General features: G+C 36.5%; 2 protein-coding genes across 9 annotated transcripts in view; one reads left to right on the top strand and one right to left on the bottom strand.

Moving 5' to 3' along the window:
• The window catches only part of LOC149532966 (uncharacterized), a 45918-nt gene extending 26855 nt beyond the window's left edge, over positions 1–19063 (top strand). For 4 of the 6 annotated variants that reach the window (XR_016357079.1, XM_089804804.1, XM_089804806.1 and 1 more), the window contains 2 exons: positions 18129–18233; positions 18674–19063. Coding sequence is in view for 4 of the 6 variants with exons in the window: in XM_089804804.1 (XP_089660930.1) it covers positions 18129–18233; positions 18674–18811 (243 nt within the window). In the remaining 2 variants the exon portion in view is untranslated. The remainder of the gene's footprint in view (positions 1–18128; positions 18234–18673) is intronic. The other 2 variants (XM_089804807.1, XR_016357078.1) reach the window with 2 other exon arrangements.
• Positions 1–24359, bottom strand: part of LOC149532965 (uncharacterized) — a 157335-nt gene extending 132976 nt beyond the window's left edge. For 2 of the 3 annotated variants that reach the window (XM_089804801.1, XM_089804802.1), the window contains exons 1-2: positions 24026–24358; positions 1187–1604 (exon numbers count right to left, since the gene is read on the bottom strand). In XM_089804801.1, the coding sequence (XP_089660927.1) occupies positions 1187–1604; positions 24026–24169 (562 nt within the window). In that variant the 5' untranslated portion in view covers positions 24170–24358. Of the gene's footprint in view, positions 1–1186; positions 1615–24025 lie in introns of all 3 variants that reach the window. The other variant, XM_089804803.1, reaches the window with a different exon arrangement.
• Positions 24360–26444: the final 2085 nt, after the last annotated feature.

Genomic DNA, 26444 nt, shown 5'->3' with positions numbered 1-26444 from the left:
TATATATATATATATATACAAACGCATCCATACGCATCCGCATCCCTCCCCCAAAAAAATCACGCTTCCCGCATCCACTTCCTGCATCCGATTCCAAATCCGCATCCGAAATAGTAACTTAGATTTTAACTCAGGCTTCATTAATCTATACATACACACACACACACACACACACACACACATATATAAAATATTTTTACATGTTTTTTCTACTCATGAACCAAACCCCTTTTCAAAGTTTTGATGAACTTGCAAACTGGTTCTCGAACTTCAAACTTGGAACCGAACTCAAACCGGTAACTTGCTTTAAATGGGCACTAGCCACACTAATCCTCCAAGTTGGCCCAAGTCAGCCAAAAGAAGAAAAGGATAAAATTATATCATCCAGGTCATCCACAAAACATAAATGATTTATTACTATCATTAATATATCTAATAGAAGTCTTGATTTATTTACTATTATTTGTTAATAAATAAACTTTAAAAAAATACTTTATACTCCGCAAATCAGAAAACCAATTCTTATATTGGGGGCATGACATTTGCTAAGGAGCACTAATCAAGGTCAGTGATTAATATAAATATTGTTATGTCAGTGATCTAATGACTGCAACTTTCTGTATATGTTTTCTCGAAATACTATTTTGTAAAACAAATATAAGGAATTCTTAAGAGTTTTCTATTGAATATATATTGCAACAAATTTGGTGTTGTAATATCAATATCTGGAGAATGGAATTCAATATTATGATTCTTATTCTTCATGTTCCTGAGGCAAAACAAATTCCATTGGAACTGTTAAACAAATGCCTGCCCACTATAACTTGTAAAATCGCACATTTTTTTTAATAGTAGAGTACAGGATATGACTAAAAACAACATATATTTTACAAAATATTTTTGAAGAGTAAGAATAGAAAGACAAAAATTTACACAAAATGCTCTCAAGACAGAGTCTGATTGCAATATATTGTTATACCACAAGATTAAAATACTCTATATTTCTATAGAAACCAAAACAGCATGTCAACAGGAAAGAATAAGGTTTTCTTTTACCCAAGCATTAGGTAAACTGGGAAAGGAAATCCATTTGCACTGTATCACTGAGGTAAATAATGGTACTTTACTAACTGAAAGATTTTTTAAAATGTCCAGCTTAAGTCCAACATTGAAAATAGGGGAATACCTGACTTCTGCTTTGGTATCTGCTCTTTTGAATATTCATTGTCTGAAAGATTCACAAGTTCAACTTCCGGTGTAGATATATATCCCCTTGACTTAGGTTTAACTCCAGAAGATTCAAGTTGTCTGTCCCTTGAAATAAGTTTTATTACACCTCGTGTTGATCTTATCTTAGTGATATCTGTAGACCTGATTGCTTCTTCTTCTTTTATTGCTGTTGGGACAACTAGCTTAGGCTTACACTGCCATTCCTTTCCACAGCTATCCTGCTCAGATTGAAGGCTTTTCAAATTTCCCTCTATTTTAACTTTAGATTTGTCAGAGTCAGTAATTAATGCATCCTGGATTGTTGCTTGATGTTTATGTTGTATCTGTGATAGAATTACTTCAGCATCAGATAGCCTATTTTGAGCCTCCTGCAGCTGCAACATCCTTGCAAACAAGAAAAAAACTTAAAAACTAAATTTATAACTCAATTTGCAAGTTCAACAAGTTTAAAAGACAATTAACTACTCCTGGAGGGATGTTTTACATTTTTAATATCGTGATACTATTAAATGTTCATGGGTCTGAAGAAAAAAGGGATTGGGTAACCAAAATTATGTTTGCATCCAACATTGATGCCAAAAACCATAGTGTCGAAAGAATGCATCCAACTTTGTATCTCTGTCATGCTGCATCCAACTTTGTATCTCTGTCATGCTGAAGAAAATAAAAAGGAGATTCCAAAACACTTCTTTGCACTGTAGCATATGCACAAACTATTTATTACATCACACAGTTGGAAGATAACCAATGATCTTGACCTCTACACGGTTGAAACTAGAAGAAACCATTTAAATTCTTCATTAATACTCAACCCTCAGATTATCTTGTTCTGAATCTTTCAAACTACCAAGACTAGCAATGGGAACTAAGAAACTACCCTGGAAAGCCATAGGAAATGTGATCAAAACATCCCAACCAAAAACTATGCATCCAAACCAATCATATATTTCAACTAATTTCCATGATTCCAAGGAGGTAGCTTATCTCTGAACTTTTCTGATAGCATATTATCCACCTACCTTTTTTGTCTCATCCAAATGATGGACCATGGAGTGTGGTCTGAAAAGTTGATGCAAACAAATCAGTTGTTTTTCTAGAAGCATGTACCTTATTTTCATTGACAGTGAAAGCATCATGTTTACGGTTGACTTTTACATAATCACACAAGAGACAACCAATAAACAGAAAAAACTGGAAAAGCGGTTCCAGCAGTAATGTGGAAACTTGCTACTAAAGTATGTCTCTAAGGCTATACATTTAGATTTTTATTATAATAAGACAAGCATATTAATGCCCATGAGTGATCAAAAAAGCAAGTCAATAAAACTCTAGAATACATCAGTTTACAGCAGAAAGTTCTATGAAGAGAGCATCTAGAAAGCAAAATAAAGGGACTAAAGCACTAAAAGCAAAATTGAGCATGTGGTTAAGAAGGGAAACAGTCTACACGAAAAGAAAGGGCTAATGAGAACTGAAAGGATGGGATACAAATTTAATCAATATATCTGACAAAACCTAGGAGGATATCATCACTGCCATTGTCAACCACTGTGGAAAGGATGATACATGATCTAGTAATGCTAATTGGAGCAGCCCAAAGGCCTAGGAAGAGCAGACATGGTGATTTAAATATGAATCAAAACACTCCCAAGTCTCTCCTAACATCCAAGGCCAATGTAACTCCCATAGTAATGAAGAAACTCATAACACGTATTTGTCCTTACCCCAAGGAGCAGTTGAAAGGGAAAAGATCCATGTTGTCAAGGAGAAAAGCTGTGACATTGAGAAGGAGCAAAACCATGCTGTTAAAGGCAAACCTACGTCCCCCGGGGATGCGTTCCCCCCCCCCCCGCCCCCCCAAAAAAACACCAAGTTTGGGAAACGAGAACGTCCCGAGGACAAGGGAACGGGTACAAAACATCCCTCAATCATCCCCAATTTTCCAGAAAACCAAGGAGATGTCCCAAAAACTCGGGGATAAGGGAGGAAAAAAAGGGGAATGTACAGCCACCCCGGGGCTAGTTAGGGATGCCACAAACGTCCCTCAACCATCCGAGGGACAGCTGTCCATCTCCCTTTGTTTTGCATGCCAAAAATTGAAGAAAAAAGTTTTAAATGTATTTTTCTTTGCATTGACTTGGACGTCTAGTCAGTCCCACCTCCCCAATAGCCCTAAAAGGTCAAAAACGACCACATTATGCTATTATTGACATTTGTTTTATTTTGCATGTGAAGCTTGAGCTTATAGCAACAGATGGGGTTTTCATTTTGCAAGAAGAGCAAGTGATTTGTTTGATTCCAAGACCTTGTGCAAGGGTTTGAGCTTCCTCTATTGTACACCAAGTAAATATGAAAGTCTTTATGTTTACATTTTTCAATTTTTAAATAGATTTGCAGCTTGAAAGAGTCTGATTTTATTTTTTTTCATTGTTTCAGCTCATATTTTCATCGCACATTTAAATCTCAAAACAAAGCACAATGAGTAGTAGTGTAAGTACTAGTAGTGGTGGTGGTGGTGACTAGGAAAGAAGCTGATCCTAAAACTAATTTGTTTAAATGCCCTTCCACCATCATTAAGGATTATGCAAAGGGTCTTTTCAATAGGAAAAAGACTCTTCTCCAAAATGTCACACCTAAGCCACAAGAAAAAAAGAGTGCAGGAGGGACTAGGGCGTGGGATTGTTATGTTTGTCATGATGATTTTAGAGGCAGCATACAAGAGTGAAGTCACACTTTTTAGGTGTTGCATGTCATGGAGTCAAAACTTGTCCTAACTTGACTGATGAGGAGAGACTAGAGTGCCCAAGATTGCACTTAGAGGCTGAAATGGAGGCGGCAAAATTTGACGGTGACATCACCCTCTATTCACTCACAATCATCTAAGCATATGACATTCGTCAATGGTACTAGTGGCAGCCGTATTGAGACTAGAGGGAAGAGGGCTCAGTGGAAAGTTTGTTTAATGCAAAAGCAAAGGAAGCTTGTGAGCCATCCATTGGTAGATTCTTTGTTGCTAATGGTATCTCATATAATGCAGCCCGTTTCACTTATTTTAAACAAATGGTGAAAGATATACTGACTATGAATCCCTCATTTGCACCCCTGGTGAGTATAAGCTACAAACCACTGTCCTAGATAGTGAGTACCCTAAGGTTGCTTTGTTGTTTGAAGATAGGAAACGTACATGGGTTAGGACGGGCTATTCTATTGTGATGGATGGGTAAACTAATGTTAGACATCGGCCACTCATCAATATCATTGTCACATCCCCAATTGGCTCTTAATTTTTGAAAGCCATAGATGGCTCAAGAAAGAAGAAGGATGCAAAGTTCCAGTTCACCATTTTGAGAGATGCCATGGAGGAGGCTGGGCTGGCTAATGTGGTAAAGGTGATCAGGGATTTTGCACGTGTTTGCAAAACAGTAGGTTTGATGGTAGAGGGTGCTTACAGACACATCTTTTAGACCCCTTTTTGTGTGTATGCATTGAACAATGCATTGAAGGACATAGGGAAGATTGAGTGGGTTAAAATGGGTGGTGTTAAAAGCTAGAGACGTGCAAATGTTTACATGCAACCACTAGACTTCGCTTGCTCTATTCAGGTCCTTCTCTAAGAAGGAGTTCCTCAAACCAACTAAGACAAGTTATGTCAATTTAAATTGTAGTTTAGTTTTCTTTAAGTTTGTTTTAATTTATAATTGTTACAAATTTACATGTGATGTGTTTAATGTTTAACTTTATTTTAGTTTATATTCCTCTCTATGGGTATTGCACATCTTCACCTTGATGGAGAGGATGATTGAGGTGCATGATGCCCTCCAATTGATAGTGGTGAATCCAGAGTGGGGACGATGGTCCAATTCTAAATCCTATGCAGTGAAAGTGGTGAAGCAAAGGATCCTTGATGACAAATAGTGGTCCACAATGGGGTAAGTTGCTAATTTTTAAATTAAATGTTAATCTTTTGCTTGCTGATTTTCATGCTAACTTAAAATTTCTAATTCTGATTTTAATTTTTGTTTGCATCTTGCAAATATGTTTGCTCAGTTATAGCCCCCATTGTAGATGTCATTAAATATGTTGACTTTGATGCTCCTAGTCTTGGAGAGATATATGAGACTTTTGACAGCATGTTGGGGAAGATGAAGAAAATTGTGGCAGCAAAGGATCCTACATTGGGGTTTTATGAGGAGTATATTAGGCCTTGTTGAATTTCATGAATCGATACAAATATACTAAGCATTGCCTGTTCAAGGTATGTGTTTTCTAGTGGCAGCAATATCACTCTTATTTATATCAAGGAAGAGACATGGAGAGACATGTCTCCTCATGAGACATGGCTCTAACCCTAATCCTTTTTATTGACCTATGAGAGTGAAACGTCTCATTCCCAAGTCAATGTTTTGGAAATTTTGGAAAGCGAGAAATGATTAATTTTTGGGAATCAATTCTCTCCTCCATGAGCTACGTCTATGAAGGCTCTTTCACTTATCAATGAGATGATCCCCCATCCTCATGTAAAGAAGGAAGCATACCAAGTATGGTCTTGTTCCTCAATTCTTTAATGGATTCATACTATTTTGATGGAGAGCCCCTAAAGGAAACCAATCTTAGCTGCAGGTCAAGGTGTCACCTTCATAATGGAAACATTTGTTTAAAATATTCAATGGGACTGGATCTATCAACTAATTACTATGCTTAAGCTCATGCTCCAATATGAGTCTTCTATTGCAAAAGAAGGCATCCACTATCTCAAGAGTTTTGGCGTTATCAATGCATAATCAACATAGTTCATTAATCCAAATTCTTATACAGCAATTTACTTAGATTGGCATTCAACATATTAGGAGAAAGCATGACAAGGAAGCAATAAGTTGGCTAATGTTTGCCCCTTTGGGTAACAAGTTAATACGTATGAGAGTAGATAGCAACAGAAAGTAATGCAATGAAACACAATTATCAGAGAACTCACCAAGCCTTCTTTATTAAGATCAAAAAATGCTTCCAGCCATATATGTATCAGACTCGCAATGCCAACACAACTTCTTACTTCGCAAGAACGATGATGTCTCCAGGACAAATACATGTCATATATAAGTGTTGAAGGGGTGCGACTACCAATCGCCACAACCAATCCAAACTAACAACCCAAACTACCTATTTTGGACACACTAACAAATGTTGACAGCTAGTTTTAATGACGAAATCATCACCCCCTAAAAGAAAGTAGTCTCCTGACGACCAACAACAAAATTGATAATGAAGCACTACACCAACTATACAAAATGAAATCAGGACTAAGTAAGGGACTGAGAGAGTCTAACGAAGAAGGTGTTGGCAGAGGTGCGGATGCCAGTCAAGCTCACAACCAGCACACCCGGTCCATGGGCAACTTCAAGTACTGCTCAACCACCAATTGGTGCTCCATAGTTGTTCACGTGTAACACTCTCTCGAGCCAACTCATCCCTATATTGGGTAAGAGGTTCCTACACCAACTGGAGTCAGGTGGACAACTCCTTGTGAGTGGTCACCACTATCATTCATTGAGCTTCAGCCCCTGCAACCACATGTTGTGTCCGTCTTCACTCGGAGTAACTGTCACAAAAGGCCTTCTCGATCCTCCTCAACATTGTCTGGACTCAAGCCTCCTCTATAGCCTCTTGAATGCCCCAACTCGCCAACATCTCCAATGTCTTTGTGGTGGGCCAACCACATGACTCAAAGCATCTGTGAAACATTGGAATACAACCCTCACTTATGAACTCCAACAATTGCTCCACTTGTTGCTCTATCAAAGAGTGACCCTATGACTAAGTAGTTGTTACATCCCAATTTTTGGCTCAATTAAAAATTGTTCATATAGTCGTTGAGTTCCATGTGAAGTCAATTGATAGGTAAAATTAGTTACAATTCATATGAAGATGACATGTTAGTTAAGCGTTATGATGTTATTATATCATTATCTTAAAAACTTGGAAAATGGCCATTCATTAGGAATTCATGGGAAATCATATGGTGGTTAGTTATTGTGTTGGTTTATGAATAATAATTTGTTATGGTAACTATTATTATATTAAGAAATGTGATATAATCGTGGAGAATTTCCTTGTAGAAGCACGTCTAAGGGGTGGAAGCACTGCCAAAAAGGAATTGGGCACCGGGGACACCACCATCACTTGGCAAATAGGTACAAGTCTTGAACCACCATGGCTAAGGGTAAATGGCTAGGCAAGCAAGAGTATGCGTTAGACAATACCATGAGCTACTTGATCAACTTGATAACAAGAGAAATAATAAACCTTTAATATCATGAAAGAACTATTACCTCTTTTTCATTTCTAAGATTGTGGATGTGCTCAACATTATAGACTTCACATATATATTTATATGTATATATATATATGATACCACCATGATACTCTAATAATGTCTATGAATTGCACTTACATGTATGTATATGCGTGTGTATCTAAAGAGAATATAATGATAAAAAGAAATTATATGTACTCTCAAAATTACATACACATATAGATATACGTACATGTAGGTACCATCCTAGACAAAAATCAAAGGCATGATGACAAAATATTATATATAAACATTATATTGTTTAAAGATTATGGAGAACAAAATATATATTTATTTATGTTCCAACAGGAGCGTTACCACCCTTAGCAGCATATTCTTTTTAAAATTTGAATTCAAATATTCTTGTAACTGCAAGTCAAGCACTTTTCTTGTAACCACAGAAAAGAAGCTATATTTTCATCGCCACAATAGGGAGAGCTCTCTCTCCCTCACGCGTTCTTTCTCTCCATTCATACAATTCTCTTAAGCTCTTCTTGTTCTCTACATACTTCAGAGCATATCACAAAAGTTCAATACCAAGCCGCTCGTGGGGAGTTGTCAATTTCATAGAGGTTGTTCCACACCAACACTTGGACTTATATCTTCTTCTATATCCAGGTCACGTATTTTCCCTCATGTCATTCGCATTATGAGTAATGCATTTTCGATTGGTTACGTATTTTCCCTCATGTTATTTGATTGTGAGTAATGCATTTTTGATTCAAGAAAGCTTCCTTATTCAAACGCAATGTTAGCATTGAGCACGATCAACCTCTAAGAGGCATCAACCAGCTTCCTCTTTTTCATTCGTATTTTGATCTGTTATTTTTCATTAGCATCAATTACTATAAATCTAGGGAAATGAGTGCCCAGCCGATGAAATCATATAATGCTTTATGTTGTGTAAAATCTGACTTGAAATATCTTATGTTTTCTTTACTACTTGATATGTACCAGTTATGACTGATTTCAAATGGTTTCACAAACATTTTTGATTTCAAAGAATCTCATGATTATCAATTGTCTCCTAGGATGCACCCCAAGGCCGGTAGAGCCAAGTATAAATGGGTGAAGAGGAGAGGAATCCTGCAAGAGAAAAGAAAAAGAAACCATTATTCAATGTCTAAATATATGATCAATTAAAGAAAGCAATTGCTTAAATCCAAGTCAACTCATGGTAGTCCAATGTTTAGATCTTGATGTCTAGTTGAATAGTGGGATTGATACTTGAGTACCAAGAATGCTTAGTGGCTCGCCAAGGTGTTCCATGTCCATTTCCGAGTAGGGAGGGCCTTTCTCGGATGAGATTGTGTGGGGATAATTAAGGGTCCACGGTTGGGAGGTTAAGCCCCTAACAATGCTTCCCCTCTCCACCAGATGCCAAGACATGCACAAGAAAGAGTTAACTTATGCATTAAAACATCTATTGGTGACACGTATTTTACTTTTATGATATTTGAAATTTCAAGTTGAAAATATGTTAGATTGGTTTATATCGTTAAATCAATTACTCCCTTCAATGAAATCAACTTTTCTCATCAATGTAATTGGTAACCGGTTAGATCAATTGATCTTCCAATTGAACATGAAATATATATGTATGCTTGAGATAGGCCTACTTGATGGATGTTATAACTGTCCTTTTATGTGAACAATGAAAATGAACATATATTTTAACTATATGTTATTGCCATGATTAGCAATAGGAAAGAAAAAGGATGATATAGTAGTATGTAATGACCTAAATGGTAATTGACCTTTTGATAGTGGTATAACTATTTGTGCCCTGTGGTATATGAAGACTAGCCTGGATTTTGCAGAGGCTGCCCTAGGCGGATTCCAATTTCGGAATTTAGGGTATGGAAAAGTTAGATCCTTTCTTTAAAATTATTGATGATGCCTTCAATTGTTAGTTACAAAAATTTACTTAAACTGATTTTAACTGTTAATCTCTTTCACATGTACATATAAGATAACTATTTTAACTGCCTTCTCATGCTCATGAATATGGAAAAGTAACTCTTCTCATTGATATGATAGTTGTTATCCAAGGCTCGGAAAAAGTAGATGTTACAGTAGTGGCCACTATCCTCCTCGCTCCTTCAACCATCTGTGTGATATACTAATTGACATCACTTGGCTCCGAAATGCCCACATCATGAGGAGTCAATAACTGCCTAACTAGTATTGCCCCTCTCCTAATCTCATGTCACTAAGGAACTCTTGTCCTCCAAATCAACTATGTCCTAAGAGGGTATCTGACAACAAGAACAACAGCAAGCACAGGAACTTGAGAAATATCTGACAATGTAATCAGAACCAAACAGGGCAAAGATTTGTCATTAGGTAGAATCTATCTCACAACTACTACTGAACTCAACAAAAAAACACCTTTCCAAAAAAATAAGGGCACCAAATGACATGTTGTTGCAAAATACCATCCTCAGGAACCACCGTGACCCACCAATAGACCTGCTTGAGGAGATAGAAAAGCAGAAAGAGAAGTTTTTATCCTCCATGTCCACTTCACCCTCCCCATTACCCACAACTTCACCCCTTGAAAACTTGGCACTCGCTCCAATCCCACTAAAATGTTGCTCCATTAGAGATTCAATATTAAGTTATAAATTGATAATTAAATTTTAATTATATGTAACATTATATTATCTGTAATTAATTACATATTGAAATAAAACAATGGGAAAGCTTCTTCAATTTCCAAAGTTGACATCATTTGAGTGCACTCTTTCTAAAGGATTTTAACCTCCCAACCAGTGAACATTTAAGAGCACGAGTTGCCCAACATTGGATTCAATTGTGAGACAACATATTGGAAATAAATTGTAGACCACCTACCTTTGAAATGATTAGGGTTCTTACTAAAGGACTAGGATTTTTTTTGTGCAACAATATCGCAAGGCCACACAACAGAATACAACAGCCACAAAATGGAACCCTTTCTGGTGGGTGGCCTCTCCCAAGACTATTTTTGCCTAAAAATAGATTTCCTATCAGCATCAGTTGTTCACTATTCTAGGTAGGTTGCAGATTTTGAAAAAGGAGAAACACTACATATAGGTGTTGTTTCTTGCTATAACCCATTACAGTCCAATAGTGAAAAGCAATAACGAAACATATAACTCAAAGCACACAAAATTAGAATTCTCAAAGTTATAACCATGACATGCATAGTATAGTCCCTACTATCAAACAAAAAGCAGGTTTAAGCAAGTGGTTTCAGTATAGATAGAAAATTCTCACTCGGCAAAAACTCGCCAAGCCCAAAAAGAATCTCTAGAAAAATTTGGCTAGGCAAAACTCCAGAACCTAAAAAACAGCTTAAATTTAACTAAAAATGCATTTTTCTTGCAAAATTCAATGAGAAGATGCATCCAATGAGTTAATTAATGAGAACACAAAAGAAACAAGTAGAGTTTAGATGTATATAAATGCAAAGTGGATATAAAATCACATTCTCACGTGCAACGCTAATGGCAGAAAGTAAAATAGTAAATAGCTTCTATAAAGCTAGAAGTAAACACAACATTGTAGTTAGTTTCTATAAAACTAGAAGTAAATACATCATAGCAAAATAGCCTGAGAGTGAGTTTGAGCAATTTTGGCCTGCTCAAAAGTAATTGTTGTCTTGGGTGTGAGTAAGTGGTTGAGCTAAGTCTGTCAGGACTCAAAAATATAGAACTGAAACCAAGTGATTTGTGCGAGAAGGATTAGATTCATTAAAAATCCTTGTTCCAACTTCAATTTGACCTTAAATAGCCAAGATAGGTTGCGGGAGATAACACTGCTAAAAGCATGCTTAATCTTGAAATTCAGCTAAACCTAGAATTTTTTTTAAATCCCCAAAGTCTAGAATCTGCATTTTAACTCTTATGAAACTAAAACCTATCTCAAATAGTCTGACAAAATTTATACAAATATAACTTACAATAAAACTTCTACTTAAATGTTATATTTGTATAAATCCTCCTGCCCCTGAGCTGAAAAAATGACTAAATCCTTCAGCATATAAGAAGTGAGCTTCATAAAAGATGATTTTTTTCTAGGTTGCAAGGTTCGGACCCTACTAGACGGGTCTATATCCAAATTCTCAATGGGTCCAAATTCGCTTAGGCTCCGTGGTACGTCCTCACAAGATCTACACCAATGGTTGTGGGTCTATGCAAGTCCGCAGGGACATGTACTCACGACAAACCCAGCGTTTTTGGGGCAAACCCTGTGCAAACCCAAGTGGGCCCTGCACAAAGCCATGGCCCTTGTGGCCAAAAAGTTGAATAAAAACACTTTTAATAAAATAAAATAAAAATTCCTTCTAACCCTATCAAGAGCTTATTAGAATTACATCATACTCATTTTGTTTCTTATTTGCTCTCTCATTTTGTTGCACCCATTTTGCAAGTTTGGAGAGAAGGTGCTAGAGATTGATTGTGGAGTCACAAATCCTTCCAAGAATCATAGTTAATTGTTTCAGGTATGCATTTGATCCTTTCTTTTGGTTCTTTGATAGCTTGTTTTATGTTTGTTAATTGTTCTAAGTTTTTTTCAAGTTTTTGTATCAATTATGAAATATGTTGTTTTTTTTTTCATTTTTCTTATAGATTGCAACAATGAGTAGTCAAAGCTCAATGGGTGGGGAGGGATCCCTAAAATTTAAAATTTAAAAAGGGTCTCCCTTGTGAAAGTATACAAGAGTTCAACGATGTCCTAGAGGGGGGGTTATATGTGTTTAGTGGTAAAATGGAAGCACTTTAAATAATATGTAGACTTCCACTTTATTGAGTCACTAAGCCATTCAAATATATGTGTGGGAGAAAGGGGGGAATTTCCAAGTATGATTCCACTTATGATCCAAATTAGATTAGTTAGGACCTAAAGGAAGAAGGGTGCTAATACTAAGTCCGAATTACAAAGGGCGTAAGGAAACCCAGGTGCAGAAACAACTTCCTACACTAATTCCTTAAGGAAACTATTGTGCAAATACCTATTAAATCCTTACAATTTCATATTCGATATTATGTAAACAATAATATTGTAGTCAACCATGGATACAAAAAACAGATAGAGAAAGAAAACATATAAACACAAAGATATGCCGGTGGGGAAAAACCTTTTGGTAAAACAACCCCACCCCTCCAAAACCTGCACAATGTATTATCTTCAACACAGAAGCTTACAACACACTTGCAATGCAAGTTCTTTCAGGAGAACAACACAAAAGACCAATCTAGTAGCAACATACCATACCAACAATACACGTTCTCACTCTCCAATCTGCAACCCTAAAAATGCTTATATCATGCGCTTTCCCTTTTAGGGAAACTTCTAAAGAACAACCATATTAGGGTTTTACCATTCTTCGAAAAAACAGGAACCCAAAAAAAATTTTGGGCCGATGCCTCGAACCGCACGTGTGAGTTGGAGACTCAAGTGTACAGTACTCAATGATCAATTGCCAAATGTCTTTACATCTTCACCCATCATCAAATCTTCCAAAGATAGCTCTTATGCGTCATAGGAATCCGTCATAACCACTTCAACCATGATCTCCTTACACAAAATTCAAGATGTCGACACATACAAGTGGAGTGACACATCAACATGCCAACTAGACATTTACACTCACACTTCATTATATTATTTGCAAAAAATACATTTACAAAACAAATAATACGAATAGAAATTATCTAAGGTTGAGACACCTTATTCCTAACAAGGGGGTATACAATACAAGGAAATGTACTCTATTTGGCCCTTAATAAGATAATGTGAATGTGGAATTGAACTAATTGCTTAAATAATGTAAATCTAGATGCTATGAAAAGACAATTAGCCCAATTAAGATATAAATCTAGCATAAAGATATGAAAGGAAATAAAATATAAATGACTCCTCTTGAAATGTGTAGAGGAAGATGTATTTTTGCTCCAAAACTCGCAGATCTGAACTATATTTGAATATCCGTCCACGGATCTCCACATGAAACAAGAGGAACAAAACCTAGAAATCTCCCTAGAATTTGAGACTAAAGGACTACGTTGACTTCGGAAGAGGTCCTACAACCAAGTTGATGTAGTCTGGCGATTTGCAACTGATGACTCTAGTAAGCTTGAGAACTGTATGTTCCAAATCTATAATCCTTTTCGCTCCCAACCTGCAAATCAACACAGAAAAGAAAGGTTTGGGGGTTGGGGCTTGATGAGGGTTTGCCTTGGTCAAGCCTTAGGTTAAAGAATTAACCACAATTGAGAAATGTAAATGCAAATGTAAAAAAAATACCTTCATGTAGTAGATCTGAATAATATCAAGTGAAAGATACAATTACCTCGGTAGATGCAATTGACTTCGATATGTGGTCAAGTATGTAAATGTAGTAGCCTTGACTCAAAGAAATCATAAAGACATCAAAGAAACCAAAACCTCATGTATGGGAATGTATGTGATATGCCATGGATGAATAATAGAAGAATTCAAATGGATTGAAATGATGGATCTTCTCCTTAGAGCCAAACTCCACTACCACCTTGAAAGAAGAAGCTTGATGCAAAAAGGAGATGCTTAGACTTGAATGCTTGAAGATGCTTGCTTGAAGAAGAATGCCTTGAATACTTGCTTGCTTGTGGATGCCTTGAAAATGTGAGATCACTTGAGAACATGAGATATGAAAATGAAGCCTCCAGACCTCCTTTTATACTAGTTTTCGAGCAAGAAAACAACTCAGGCTGACTAGGTAATGGTTACAAACTAATTAAACCCTAGAGGCCTTTAGGGCCCTGAGCTCTAGAATGTCGAGGACTAGGTCGACCTGGTCCAAAACTAGGTCGACCTGAGTCGACCTGGTCCTGGAGGTCTAGCCCTGGGTGCCACAGAAAGTGGTAGGAGTTGATACAGGTGAAATTGGAAAATGGTGAACTAAACATGAGATATGGTCAAAAGGGCATCCAAACGACACCTAGAAGACCATGTCGGAAAACAAGAGATGATGAAGCATGGAATGGAAGAGGAGAGGAGAAAATGAGATTGAAACCACACTAAGGAGGGCTAAAAGGTTTCAAAATGAAGTGCGTCCATTTTAAGACGGTACAATATGGAAATATCATTTTTGTAATTCCCAATATAGAAGCTCTTACCGAACAAACCTCTAGTTTCTAGGCCCTAAGGGTAAAGGGATCAATGTGTATGTCGGCTTAGAGGCAAAAAAGAAGGGGTTGTTAGCTTCTCAAATAGCAGCCATGTTAAAAGAACAAGAAAAAGTCGATAGGTTAGTTTCAAGGGAGAAACAAGAAAAAACTAAAAACAAAGCACCAACATCACCCCCTCAGATAACCACGAGGCATCATCCCTTCTTATCTATGGCTTATAGGGATGAAGAAGATGTGGCAACACTAGAAACCACCACCCGCAAGAGAGGCCCATTAGGTAGGGCATTTCAAAATGAATTAAGAGAAATTGTTGATATATAGGTTGGGTGTTGCCTCTTTGTGAATGACCTTCTATTTAATTTAGTTAGATCACCTTATTGGAGAGAGATGGTGCAAGCAATAAATCAAACACCTAATAGTTACTAAATTCCTAGATATGAAAAGGTGATAACCACCTTATTTTATAGTGAGAGAAAAAATGTAGACAACCTTCTCAAACCAAGAAGAGATTCTTAAATCCAAACGAGAGTGACTATTGTCTCTGATGGATGGAAAGATTGCAAAAACTGTCCATTAATAAATGTGATTGTTGTTTCCCCCAAGGGGGCAATATTTTTTAAGGTGATTGATTGTGAAGGGGAAATAAAAGATACTAAATTTATTGCTCATATTCTCATTGAATCCATAGAGTTCGTGGGTGTTGATGATGTTGTCCAACTAGCAATGAACAATGCAATGTTTGTAGGGTTGCGGGTGCTTCGGTAGAGGCACACTATGATCACATCTTTTGGACACCATGCACCATCCACTCCTTAAATGTGGTGGTAAATGCAATTGGCACCCAAATTGAAATGGTGAAAATGGTACATGAGGAGGGTGAGGAGATCCAAATGTTTGTGACAAACCACCATATGTCACAAGCAACTTTCAAAACTTTCTCCAATCGAGATTATTAAACATTAATTTTCTCATTTAATTAAATTTTATTTAGTTTCATTTATCATTTTGTGTCACATTTACATAATTGAACAAAATATTTGTGTTTACATATTTAAAATGTATTATTAACTTACAATTAACATGTGTGAAGCCATCTGAGTTTCAACTTACAATGAACATGTGTGAAGCCATCTGAGCTTCAACTTACAATTAACATGTTATTAGGTGATTGAAAGTCAGATGGCTTCACACACAATCGTCCTTAGACAACTTGTGAGTGTGAAAGATGCATTTTGTCTTTGGAAGAAACTGAATATAAGGGCCCAAAAGGTAAATGTAAGAACCCCAACCAGTTCTAACTCCACAAACACTAAATTCTCATCAATTTTAGACGTTTGACATTTTGTCAAACACTTTGCATGAACCCCTTATCTCACTGTCTTTTAATTTCGGATTGTATTTGCTTGCTTGAAATGATTTAAATGAAGTTTAAATGTTTGGAAACGATTACTAGGAAATCTAGGCAAAGAATTGGAACACAAATGTAATCATTTTCAACCACTTTGAATGCATAAATATGATTTTTAAATGTTAAATGAGCATCTACAGCCAATAGACATTTTTACAAACAATTGGCATGCAAAATGAATTATTAAATAGAGAACCTGAATTGCCCTCTACGTTGGATATGTCGCAGCTGAGATTAGGAAAACTCCACACTAAGTGTAAGAACCATACAATGCAGCACAATGTAGGAATACAAATTAACCTATAAGAGATCACAGTTTGAATTTAAGTGGTCCCAAATACCAACTGTCGATGCTGCCCAATAATATGATATTGTGCGGATAATAAATGTCAATTTGCAACTGTCTTCAATTCACCTTCAAGCCACAATAGCAACAATAATGAAGGCTGAATGTGAGGTGTTCAAAGGGGTAAACTCTGATAATAATTGCAGCAATTAAATGCTAAATTGGTATACTACTATACTTCAGCACAGACTAATCAACCCAAACCCAATAGCAGATATAAATTTCATAAACTCACAGCACTAAAGTCTTCCTAACAACGACACTTACAGTATGAAAGACATCAACATCTCAGATTGCCAAACTCAGAATATTTTAATCCACTATACATCAGCAGTGGATAACACAAATAAATTCACTTCTCAGCCACAGAAATCACAGTAAGAGAAGTCGCAATCTCGGATCCAATTCATTATACGTCAGTAATGGATAAAAACTCACAGCTCAAAAACCCTTACAAGAGATTATCAAAAGCAAAATAGACAATTAGATGACATATTTGCTTCATGAAGCCACCGTTTATAATGCACTTAGCTTCATCAACACACCATTAATTAGAAGCTTCCATTAAATTCTTTTAATAAATAACTTTTCTAGCACATGGCTTCATGAAGACGCTTTTCACTTAAGAGGCTTCAACTTTTAAATATAACAATTCCTTGCACTTTTATATTTAATACTTGACTTAGGCTTATAATTAATTAATAAATGGCCCCTTCTAATAATGACTCAACCCTCAACTTAAGTGAAATAATAAAGTTTAATTATAATTTTATAACATGTTATTTAATGATCTAATAATAATTTGGCCACTGAAATGAGGCAAGAGCCTACAACACCATGGTAACTTGTGAGCCTCTCATGTGGGAGGTCTTGGGTTCGAATTCGCTTAACGCATAAAAATAATTGATTACCATAAATAACGAAAATTAATCTAGGTTTCGGCCGTTTACCGATCCAAAAAATAATAATAATTTGGCCACTAAAATAATAATAACTCCCAAAATACTTATCCTTTAAATATGTCGTTTGAAATAGGAGTCACTCCTATTATTTCCCCATGTGACCAAATAAACTTTCCAAACATAGAAAGGGTCTCTCTCAATCATCACCCGACTTGCCATAAATAGCAAATGCATGAAACTAAGCCCAAACGAAGTGCAATCTAAGTCAAACAAAGTGCAATCTAAGTCAAACGAAGTCCAATCTGAGTCAAACAAACACCAAACTGGAACATATTGAATCGTAAAGAAGACAAGGCCCTCCCATAGCCAAACCTCTGCCTCAGAAGACCCTCTATCCATAATAATTAGCCTACGAGGATCACAATAATAGGCTAATCCCTCAAATTCTGATGGTGGCAAAAATGGGGAAAGGCAGTGATCTTGGATGATGATTGGTGGGCTCGGGTGGATTTTGTATCATAATTCACCGTGCCCATCATGTTTATGCTTCGGTTTGCCAACATTGATGAGCCTTGTTTGAGGGACATCTATGATGCTCTGGACACCATGCTAGAGAGAGTAAAATTGGTATGTTTAATACAAATTATACAATCCTCTATATTGAGATATTTAGTTCTTAAATTTTTAATTAATATTACATCAAGATAACTTACATGAACATCATTTGACATCCCAGGTCATTCATAGGAGAGAGCATGATTCTGAGGACACCTTGTACAAAAAGGTAGAGTCAATTGTTCTTCATTGCTGGGACAAGATAACTACACCTTTACGCCTCCTGGTATATGCACTATCTCCCAAGTATTATAGCGCTGAGATATTTGTTATTCAAGGTAGAGTGACAACATACAAAGATCTTGAGGTTGTTAGTGAGTATAAGAAGGCATTCAATAGGCTCTTTAGCGATCCTGAGGTGGCATCAAATGTTAGGTGAGAGTTCACAGAGTTGGTCTTAGGAAAAAATGCGAACCCTAATGCAATTAATGACTAAAGTAGAATGGATGGTATCATATGGTGGTACCTACATGGGTAAGACTATATGTACCTCTGGCCTCTTGCCATTAAGATCCTCTCACAAGTAAGTTTTTAAGTTTATGTTTTTAGTTTTTTCATGCCCACCTACCTTGTAGAATTAACACTCTTAAATTTATATTGTATTTCCAATTTTTTTTAAATTTTGTTGATTGTCTCTCTAAGTTGCAACTCTTTTGTTGTAAGCAGAATTGGAGTATATACTCCTTTATCCACTCAGTGAAGCATAGCTGGTTGGGTTCAAGAAAGCAGAGGACTTGGCATTCATTCACAACAATTGGTGCCTCCTGCCACGCAAGGATCCAAAATACAAGAAGGGGCCAGTGAAGTTGTGGGATGTACTACCCAAGTTTGTTGACTTGGATATGACCATCTGAGATCTAGCTAGAGCTAGCTTGTTGGATAATGATGATATAGCACCATTTGTGGGTAATGGAATTGGTTTGGGTTACAATGATGTGGATCTTGATTTAGTTGTAGTCGGGGATGAACCCATTGATCCCTCAATGTTTGATAACCCATTTAACCCTTGAACGACATTGATACAATGATAAACTATTAAACACTTCTCATGATTTATCATTATGTTTCAAACTTTATTATTTGATGAACTAGTCTATGTTTTGAAATTTCATTTTGCAATTCAGTAATTCAATGTATGAGTTTCTTTAGAATCATGAACATTGATTAATGAGTGAATATTTGATGTTTATATTTGACATTTGACATTGATCAATGATCAAGCAACATAGATTCATACTATGAAATGATTTAGTTTTGCAAATATGCATGTTTCTCTCTTTTTTGTATATATAATGCATATATATACTCACTACCCCCCCCCCCCACAAACCTAAATGGAAAAAAATGTCCGAACCCACGAACCTGAACCCAGATTCGAACCCACCCTTGAACCTGAACTAACAACTTAGGTTTTTGCTTTTAGACATTGAAATAATGTTACAAATGCAAAAAGGTATCAAAAAATGACGTTTTGGGGTGTTTGAGCTCTGACTTTGCCGTACGGGCAAGTGTTTCTCAACAACTCACCAAGTTTTTGCTACAAACTCAAAAATTCAGCACCCCTAATCCTACAAGTTTTCTCAAAAAAACTTGCCAAGCTAAAAAAAAAACTCAATAATCATGATGAAATCGATAGAAGGAAGGTCCTTGTTCCTTGAGACTTTCCATGGGCAATTTGACATTACAAACTCGTGCCCCCAACAATCAAATGCATACTTTCTAATTCTTATACCAGCTAACTAGAGTAAATTCACCGATAACAAAGACAGGCTCACATCCTAACCCACTCTTTACAATTAAAGTAATTTAATTCAACATCCCACCAACACATTGAACATAAACCTTGACCCCATCAAACGCAAAGACCTACCAAAGCGGCTATAATGCGTCACATGCCAATCTGTTTGTCGCCATGATTTCAAATTTTAAACACCCAATTGTTAAGGCATGTTTAGTTGTCCCAATAACGAACATAAAACCTGGGATATTGATTCGTCTCAAAAAGTAGAGGCATCGGATGCGAACAAATGCAGGATGCGTCCGGAAGCCCTGCGGATGCTGGCCGAAAACCAGCCACAAGCTCTTGGATGCATTTGGAAGACGCATTCAAGAGTAGACGCGTCCAGGAGCCTACGGTTGGCTTCTAGCCAGCATCTGCAAGGCTTCCAAATGCATCCGAGAGCATCTATAGACCCAACAGCCGGTAAAGTAAAAAAAAACAATTAAAAACATTTTATAAGACTTAAGTTAACAATTAAACATGTGTTGTAATTGCTTTTTTAGGTCTTTTTTTCTATGAAACCCTAAAACGACCCTAAAGGTGAATATTGAAGCATTCACAACTCATTTTGGAACTTTATTTGCACCTATAGCCACTTCTCATTTGTTCTCTAGTTTTCATTGTCATTATGAAGCCAAGTTCAGCATTTTCGAAGAGGATCAATCGAAGAAGGAGAGATAGCTTTCTCAAAGGAGTTTAAATCATTCAAGGTAAGTGATCAATCCCATTCTTGAGTATTTTGATGAATTTTGTAGAGGTTTTGATGATTTTTTTCAAGTTCTTGAAGATTTTTTTTAAGCTTTTTTTCAAAAAAAAAATTCAAAGATATGTAGAAACAACTTTGGGTATCTATTTTAGTACTTTTTTCTCACTTCTTTCCACTTGTATGCATGATGTTCATAGTTGTTAGGACCTAATTAAAATTTATTTATTTTCTTATAGAATAGGTTGCAAAAAACTAGGCAAGAATGGATACCAGTGGTAGTGCTAGTCAAAGTTCAATGGGGTGCCAAGGAGGGGAAGGGACTGATAATTTCAAAATTGATATAGGTTCTCCTTTGTGGAGACATACAACATGGATATCACAAGTTTCAGGAGGTGGCTCATACTATTGGAAGTGCAATTATTGTCAAAGTAACAAAGGAAAACCTTTCCATAGCTCATATTCCCGAGCAAAGCTTCATTTTATGGGCCCTGCTGGCAAAGGATTTGGAATGTGCAAAGGCAAAAATGGTACTGGGATGACTAGTGTAGAAACACTTTCATTTGTAAGAGAACAAGAAGCTGTTGATGCATTGATCAATAGATCAAAAAAAAAAATACTATTAAGGTCCTTCATCAAAGAGCAAGCTGCATGCACCCACTGAACCAATTGCATCCTCCCAACACCCATTCTTGGAAGTACCTATGCCAAGAGAGGATGAAGAAGAAGTGAGAATTTCAACCTACAAAAGAGGCCCATTGCACACTGCATTTAAATTGGAGGCAAGAGACCACGCTGATGAAGCTATTGCACGTTGCCTCTATGCTAATGGGCTTCCTTTTAACTTGGTGAGATCGCCATATTGGAAGGAAATGGTGACAGCAATCAAACAATTACCAGCTGACTACACAAGCCCGGGGTATGAAAAGGTGCGTACGACTCTTGCAACAAGAGAAGACACGTATAGAGAAAGACCTTCAACCAATCAAAAAATCTTGGAAAACTTCGGGTCTAACTATTGTGTCAGATGGTTGGAAGGATACAAGAAACCAGCCACTGATTAATGTGATTGCAGTTTCCCCCAAAGGGGCAATGTTTTTTAAGGCTATTGATTGTGAGGGGCAAGTGAAGGATTCGGAATTCATTTCTAGAATTCTCATTGAGGCCATCGAGATGGTGGGTAGTGAGAATGTGGTACAAATGGTCACAGGCAATGCCAAAAATTGCAAGGGTGCCAGTACTTTAGTTGAGAGTCGATATGAGCATATTTTTTGGACCCCATGCACTGTTCACTCCCTTAACTTGATCATGCAAAGGATTGGCACTGAAGTAGAGTGGGTGAAGAAAATATACGAAGATGGGGAGGACATACAGATGTTTGTGACCAACCACCAAATGTCACAATCCATTTTTAGAACATACTCCAAATTGGAGTTGCTGAAGGTAAATTAATTTTTTTAAATTACTAAGTTTCATGGTTTTGTAATTTAGTTAAAAATTAAAATTTATAATTATATTGTCAATTGACATATTGTTAACTTGCTTAGGTTGTTGAGACTCGTTTTGTATCCCATACAATTGTTATGAGACGACTCCTCAAGGTAAAAGCTGCATTAAGCCAAATGGTCATTAGTAATCAATGGGGCATATGGAAGATCTCAAATACAGAAAGAGCAAAAAGGATCAGGGATTTGATCTTGAATGAGAGTTGGTGAGCTCGTGTGACATATGTATTGGATTTCACCGAGCCCATCATGACTATGCTCCGTTTTGTTGATATAGATACACTTGCTTGGGGGATGTGTACGATGGCATGGCCACCATGGTTAAGAAGGTAAAACATTTTATACAAGCACATGAGAGTGACCCCACACAATGCGAAGCCTTATGCAAACAAGTGCAAGCAATTATCCACCATCGCTGAAATAAGATGACTACCCCATTGCACCTCCTTGCATATGCCTTATCTCGTAGGTACTATAGTGAGGAGGTAGTTGGTATGTCGGGTAGAGTCACACCATTTGCAGATGAGGAGGTTGCTAAGGGGTGCCACAAAGCTCTTACGAGACTCTTCCCACTGGAAGAAATGCATGAAAAGGTGAGGGAAGAATTTGGGTTGTTTGCTTCGGGTTAAGGCATTCTCTATTTGCATTAAAGGACCAAAATAGAATGGGAGCTATCACATGGTGGTACGTGTATGGTCAACCTTTCAAGCATCTTCAACCTCTTGCAATCAAGGTCCTATCACAAGTAAGTTTGTTATTTTGTTTTGTAAATTTGTTTTAAACTTTTATGTTTACACTTGCATTCTAGAATTTAGTGTTTCACACATTCTTTAAAATTAATTTGCTTTTCATTTGTATGTTTTGTGACAACTATCTAGGTTGCTAGTTCTTCTATTGCTGAAAGGAATTAGAGTACATACTCCTTTATCCATTCAGTGAAGCGCAACCAGTTGGGCTCCAAGAAAGCTGAGGACTTGGTCTTTGTCCGTGCCAACTTGCGTCTTTTGTCACATAAGAATGATCATTACAAGGAAGGGGCAACAAAGCTTTCGGATGTAGCCTCTGAGTGTGCAGATTTGGATGCAACACTTCATGATCTTATCATAGTTGGAGACGGTGATGATGATAGCGTGGCACGTGGTGCATCTAGCAAAAGTGGAACCATGTTTGGTTCAAATGATCTTTCAGCAGTTGGAGATGATGATGAAAATGTATATTTTTTGTGAGTCCCTATGATTCAAAGTCAAACTCTGATTGATTGAATCTTCAATTATTAACCATGTTTTTATTTTGTTGGAATCTTGAACATGACCTATTTGAACTTATTGTCTAAGACTAAACGCTAATGTTGAACAAGCACATATTGATATTGATATATCAAATGAATTTCGATAAAGGGTTAAGTATCATAGATTCATAGTCATACTATCAAATGATTTGTTTTTCTAATTTCTTGCATATATTAGTATATTTGATATTTCTTGCATTTCTTTGCATATACACACACACATGTTTCCTCCCGCACCCGCAGCCAAAAAAAAAATTCCCGCATCCCGTATCTGCTTCCAGAATCTACTTCCGCATCGGTAACTTAGCCTAAAACCATAGAAATAGCACCTTAAGCTTAAAATCTGTCACCCAAACTAAATGCATAGGCTTGCTTAGCCTCATGGAATGTTGAAATTGTCTTCTTCTTCATACCCTAATATCATCTTGTAGTACACTTTCAGGCAAACAGGTTGATTTAAGTAGCTCCGACTTGGAGAGGGTTCAATATCATTGCACATTGCACAAAGAGGAACGCAGACTGCATCGTTCCTATACTTTAATCCAAACCTACCTACTTAAATGCAATCACATTAAACCAAATGCATGAACCCAACATCATTTTACTACACCCACATTTACTTCACTCTTTCTTCTAACTGCCAACAATCACATTTGATCACAAAACCAAGCCATTGTGTAGCAGGAAAACTTTTTTTATGTAGAACTTGTAGGAGACAACTTGAGAACACTGAGAGAATTACCTCTTTGGTCAATTTTAGGACTTCAAGGCGCCTCTTATTGACCAAAGCTTCTATTTCATGCTTATCGCACGCAACCATTTTCACGGAATCCTTATTGTCTTCTTCCTCAACATTTGGTTTACTTCGCTTCGTAGCTGGCTCCATTGTTTGCGAATCGCCTCAGAATGCTAAATGGTCGACTCCCGCCGAGTATGAAAAACAAAAGCAGTTGCAAGTTGTTGCTCATTCCAGTTAGAGCCTTGCGGAGGCGCGTAACAAGAAAATTTGACGTGTGATTTGGGGCTTGAATTTGACAATCAACCCTTCCCGTCATATTAAGGTGTGAGAAAAATGAAATGAAATGAAATGGAGGAATTTTAATTATGATGAGAGATGTGAAAGATATGAGATGAAGGAATTTTAATGATGAGTATCACAAGTGTTTTTTAATTATTTTATATGTATGTTATGATACTTGATCAAGAAGTTAATTAGTTTGTGAAGTTTTGTATATTCAAAAAGCTTGTTTAAATTACCCATTTTCAGATTATTCTTTTACAAATATCTTCATATATTACGTATACATAAAATGTCACTAAGCTTAACCCACATCTTTTTTACAATAAACACAAGTTTTCTCTTCCCACTTTCTTTGAGGATAGTTTATCTACCCATTTCAAATCTAAGGTGATAAGAGTTGGTCCTTAGTTGCACAGTTAAAATAATAGCCTTCCAAATTATTATAGCCCTCAAATGGTCATTTTTGTTATGCTTCCATGTGATCTTTAGCATAATGTGCATTCTTTTGACAATTTTATTTATTTCACATGACAATTATCAACTGATGCAAAGGCAACCCCAATAGACACAAACTCTGAGCCAAAGAGACCTTAATCAATGACTTTCATTGTTTCACATGTTCCATGTACACTTGTGAAATAGAAAAAACTAACACAAAAATTTTGTTGCTTAGCAACATCCATTTTTTCACACTTACAAAATAGTGAAACTTTCACCATTTTGCAACCTTCCTTTCTACCTACCTGTGAAACAATGGAAATTATTCCAAAAACATGTTGTAGGGATATCTAACTAGTTAGGAACACTCATGGAATGTCATGGAGTATAGCGGTGTAAGGTGTAGTCTCAATTTTGGTTTGTGGATCTCTAATCCGAATTTTTGAAGTATTACTATGGTTAGTCTAAAGTGTGTATGTCCATGTGGCAACTTTTATGCTAACTTAGATCTAGGACCTTTAGAATAGTAGATGCCATGTCTAGGTGTGTTTAATATGTTTAGTTGAGTTTTAGTCAATTAGAAGACACTTAGACAAAAGATTCACAAAAAGACAACAAGAATCAACACAAAGACAAAAACATACAATGTTGTCAAAATTGCATTTTGACAACAATGCATTTGGTTCAAAACCTCTCACCTAATGAATATGGAAGCTAAAGAGTCTCTAATAGAAGGAATATGAATTGCCTCAACTCATTATAGTATATATTATTTATGTTGTACAAGCAAGTGTAGTGAAGAAGAAGTGAAGTATAGTGAAGTGAAATGATGTAAAGTTTTTTAGAGTTTTCTTGCAACCTTTCTTTGTTTTCATTTGGATTTTGAAGCGTGTTTAGCTATTGAACTTTACATTTTTGTGTTTACTTGTAGAGTAGGATATTAGATTTCATTTGAATCAAACTTGGTGGATTTCAATAAGTTCTAGTGCACTTGTAGTCAATTTTCCTAAAATTGGTTCTAAAACCCTAGTCTACTGAGGGCTTTGCAAAAGATGTCCTACTACTTGAAGAGTGTCTAGTAAGTTTTAATGACCTTTTGGGAACTTGTAGAAATTTATATGCCCTCTCAAATAAATTTGGTTTCATATTCAAACTTGCAAGGAGCTGAGAGAAAATTTCAGCCCTAGTCGGGCATCTCTATGTAACCGATTGAGTGAAATTACTGGTTTAGAACTATAGTAGATGAAAACGGGTGGTAGGGTGGTTGGAGATCGGTAAAATTGAATTTTTTTAGTAGGATGGACATAGATTTAAATTAAGATTCAAGCCTTCAGCTTGATTGTTAGTGGTTGCTTCGCAAATGATACCTAATTAGGCCTATGGGGCCTATTCTCCTAATAGGTGGTTTGCTAGTCAAATGTTGGAGTTGGATTTTGGAAGTATGGAATTTGTTAGTCATCCAATAAGGGTATTTGAATATGTGTTTATTTGTTGGGATCCTTTGGGGTTTTTAAAAGTTAAGCCTTGAAAACCAATTTAGGAGACCTAATTGTCAATTAGGTATGTCCCAGTCCCATTTGCTACATAAATTGGTCATGATGCAGAGGATTGTCTAAATTGTGATAAATTGGATTAGACAAGTTAGTTAGAATTTTTATTAGTCTTCAATGATCCTTGGTTAGTATTTAACAAAGCTTTCATG

Source organism: Cupressus sempervirens, chromosome 10 (assembly GCF_028749045.1).
Source record: "Cupressus sempervirens isolate cs-2001-9-10 chromosome 10, ASM2874904v1, whole genome shotgun sequence".
Lineage (NCBI taxonomy): Eukaryota > Viridiplantae > Streptophyta > Pinopsida > Cupressales > Cupressaceae > Cupressus > Cupressus sempervirens.
The sequence above is the reverse complement of the archived record's forward strand: the minus strand, read 5'-3'. Positions and strand labels throughout refer to the sequence as shown.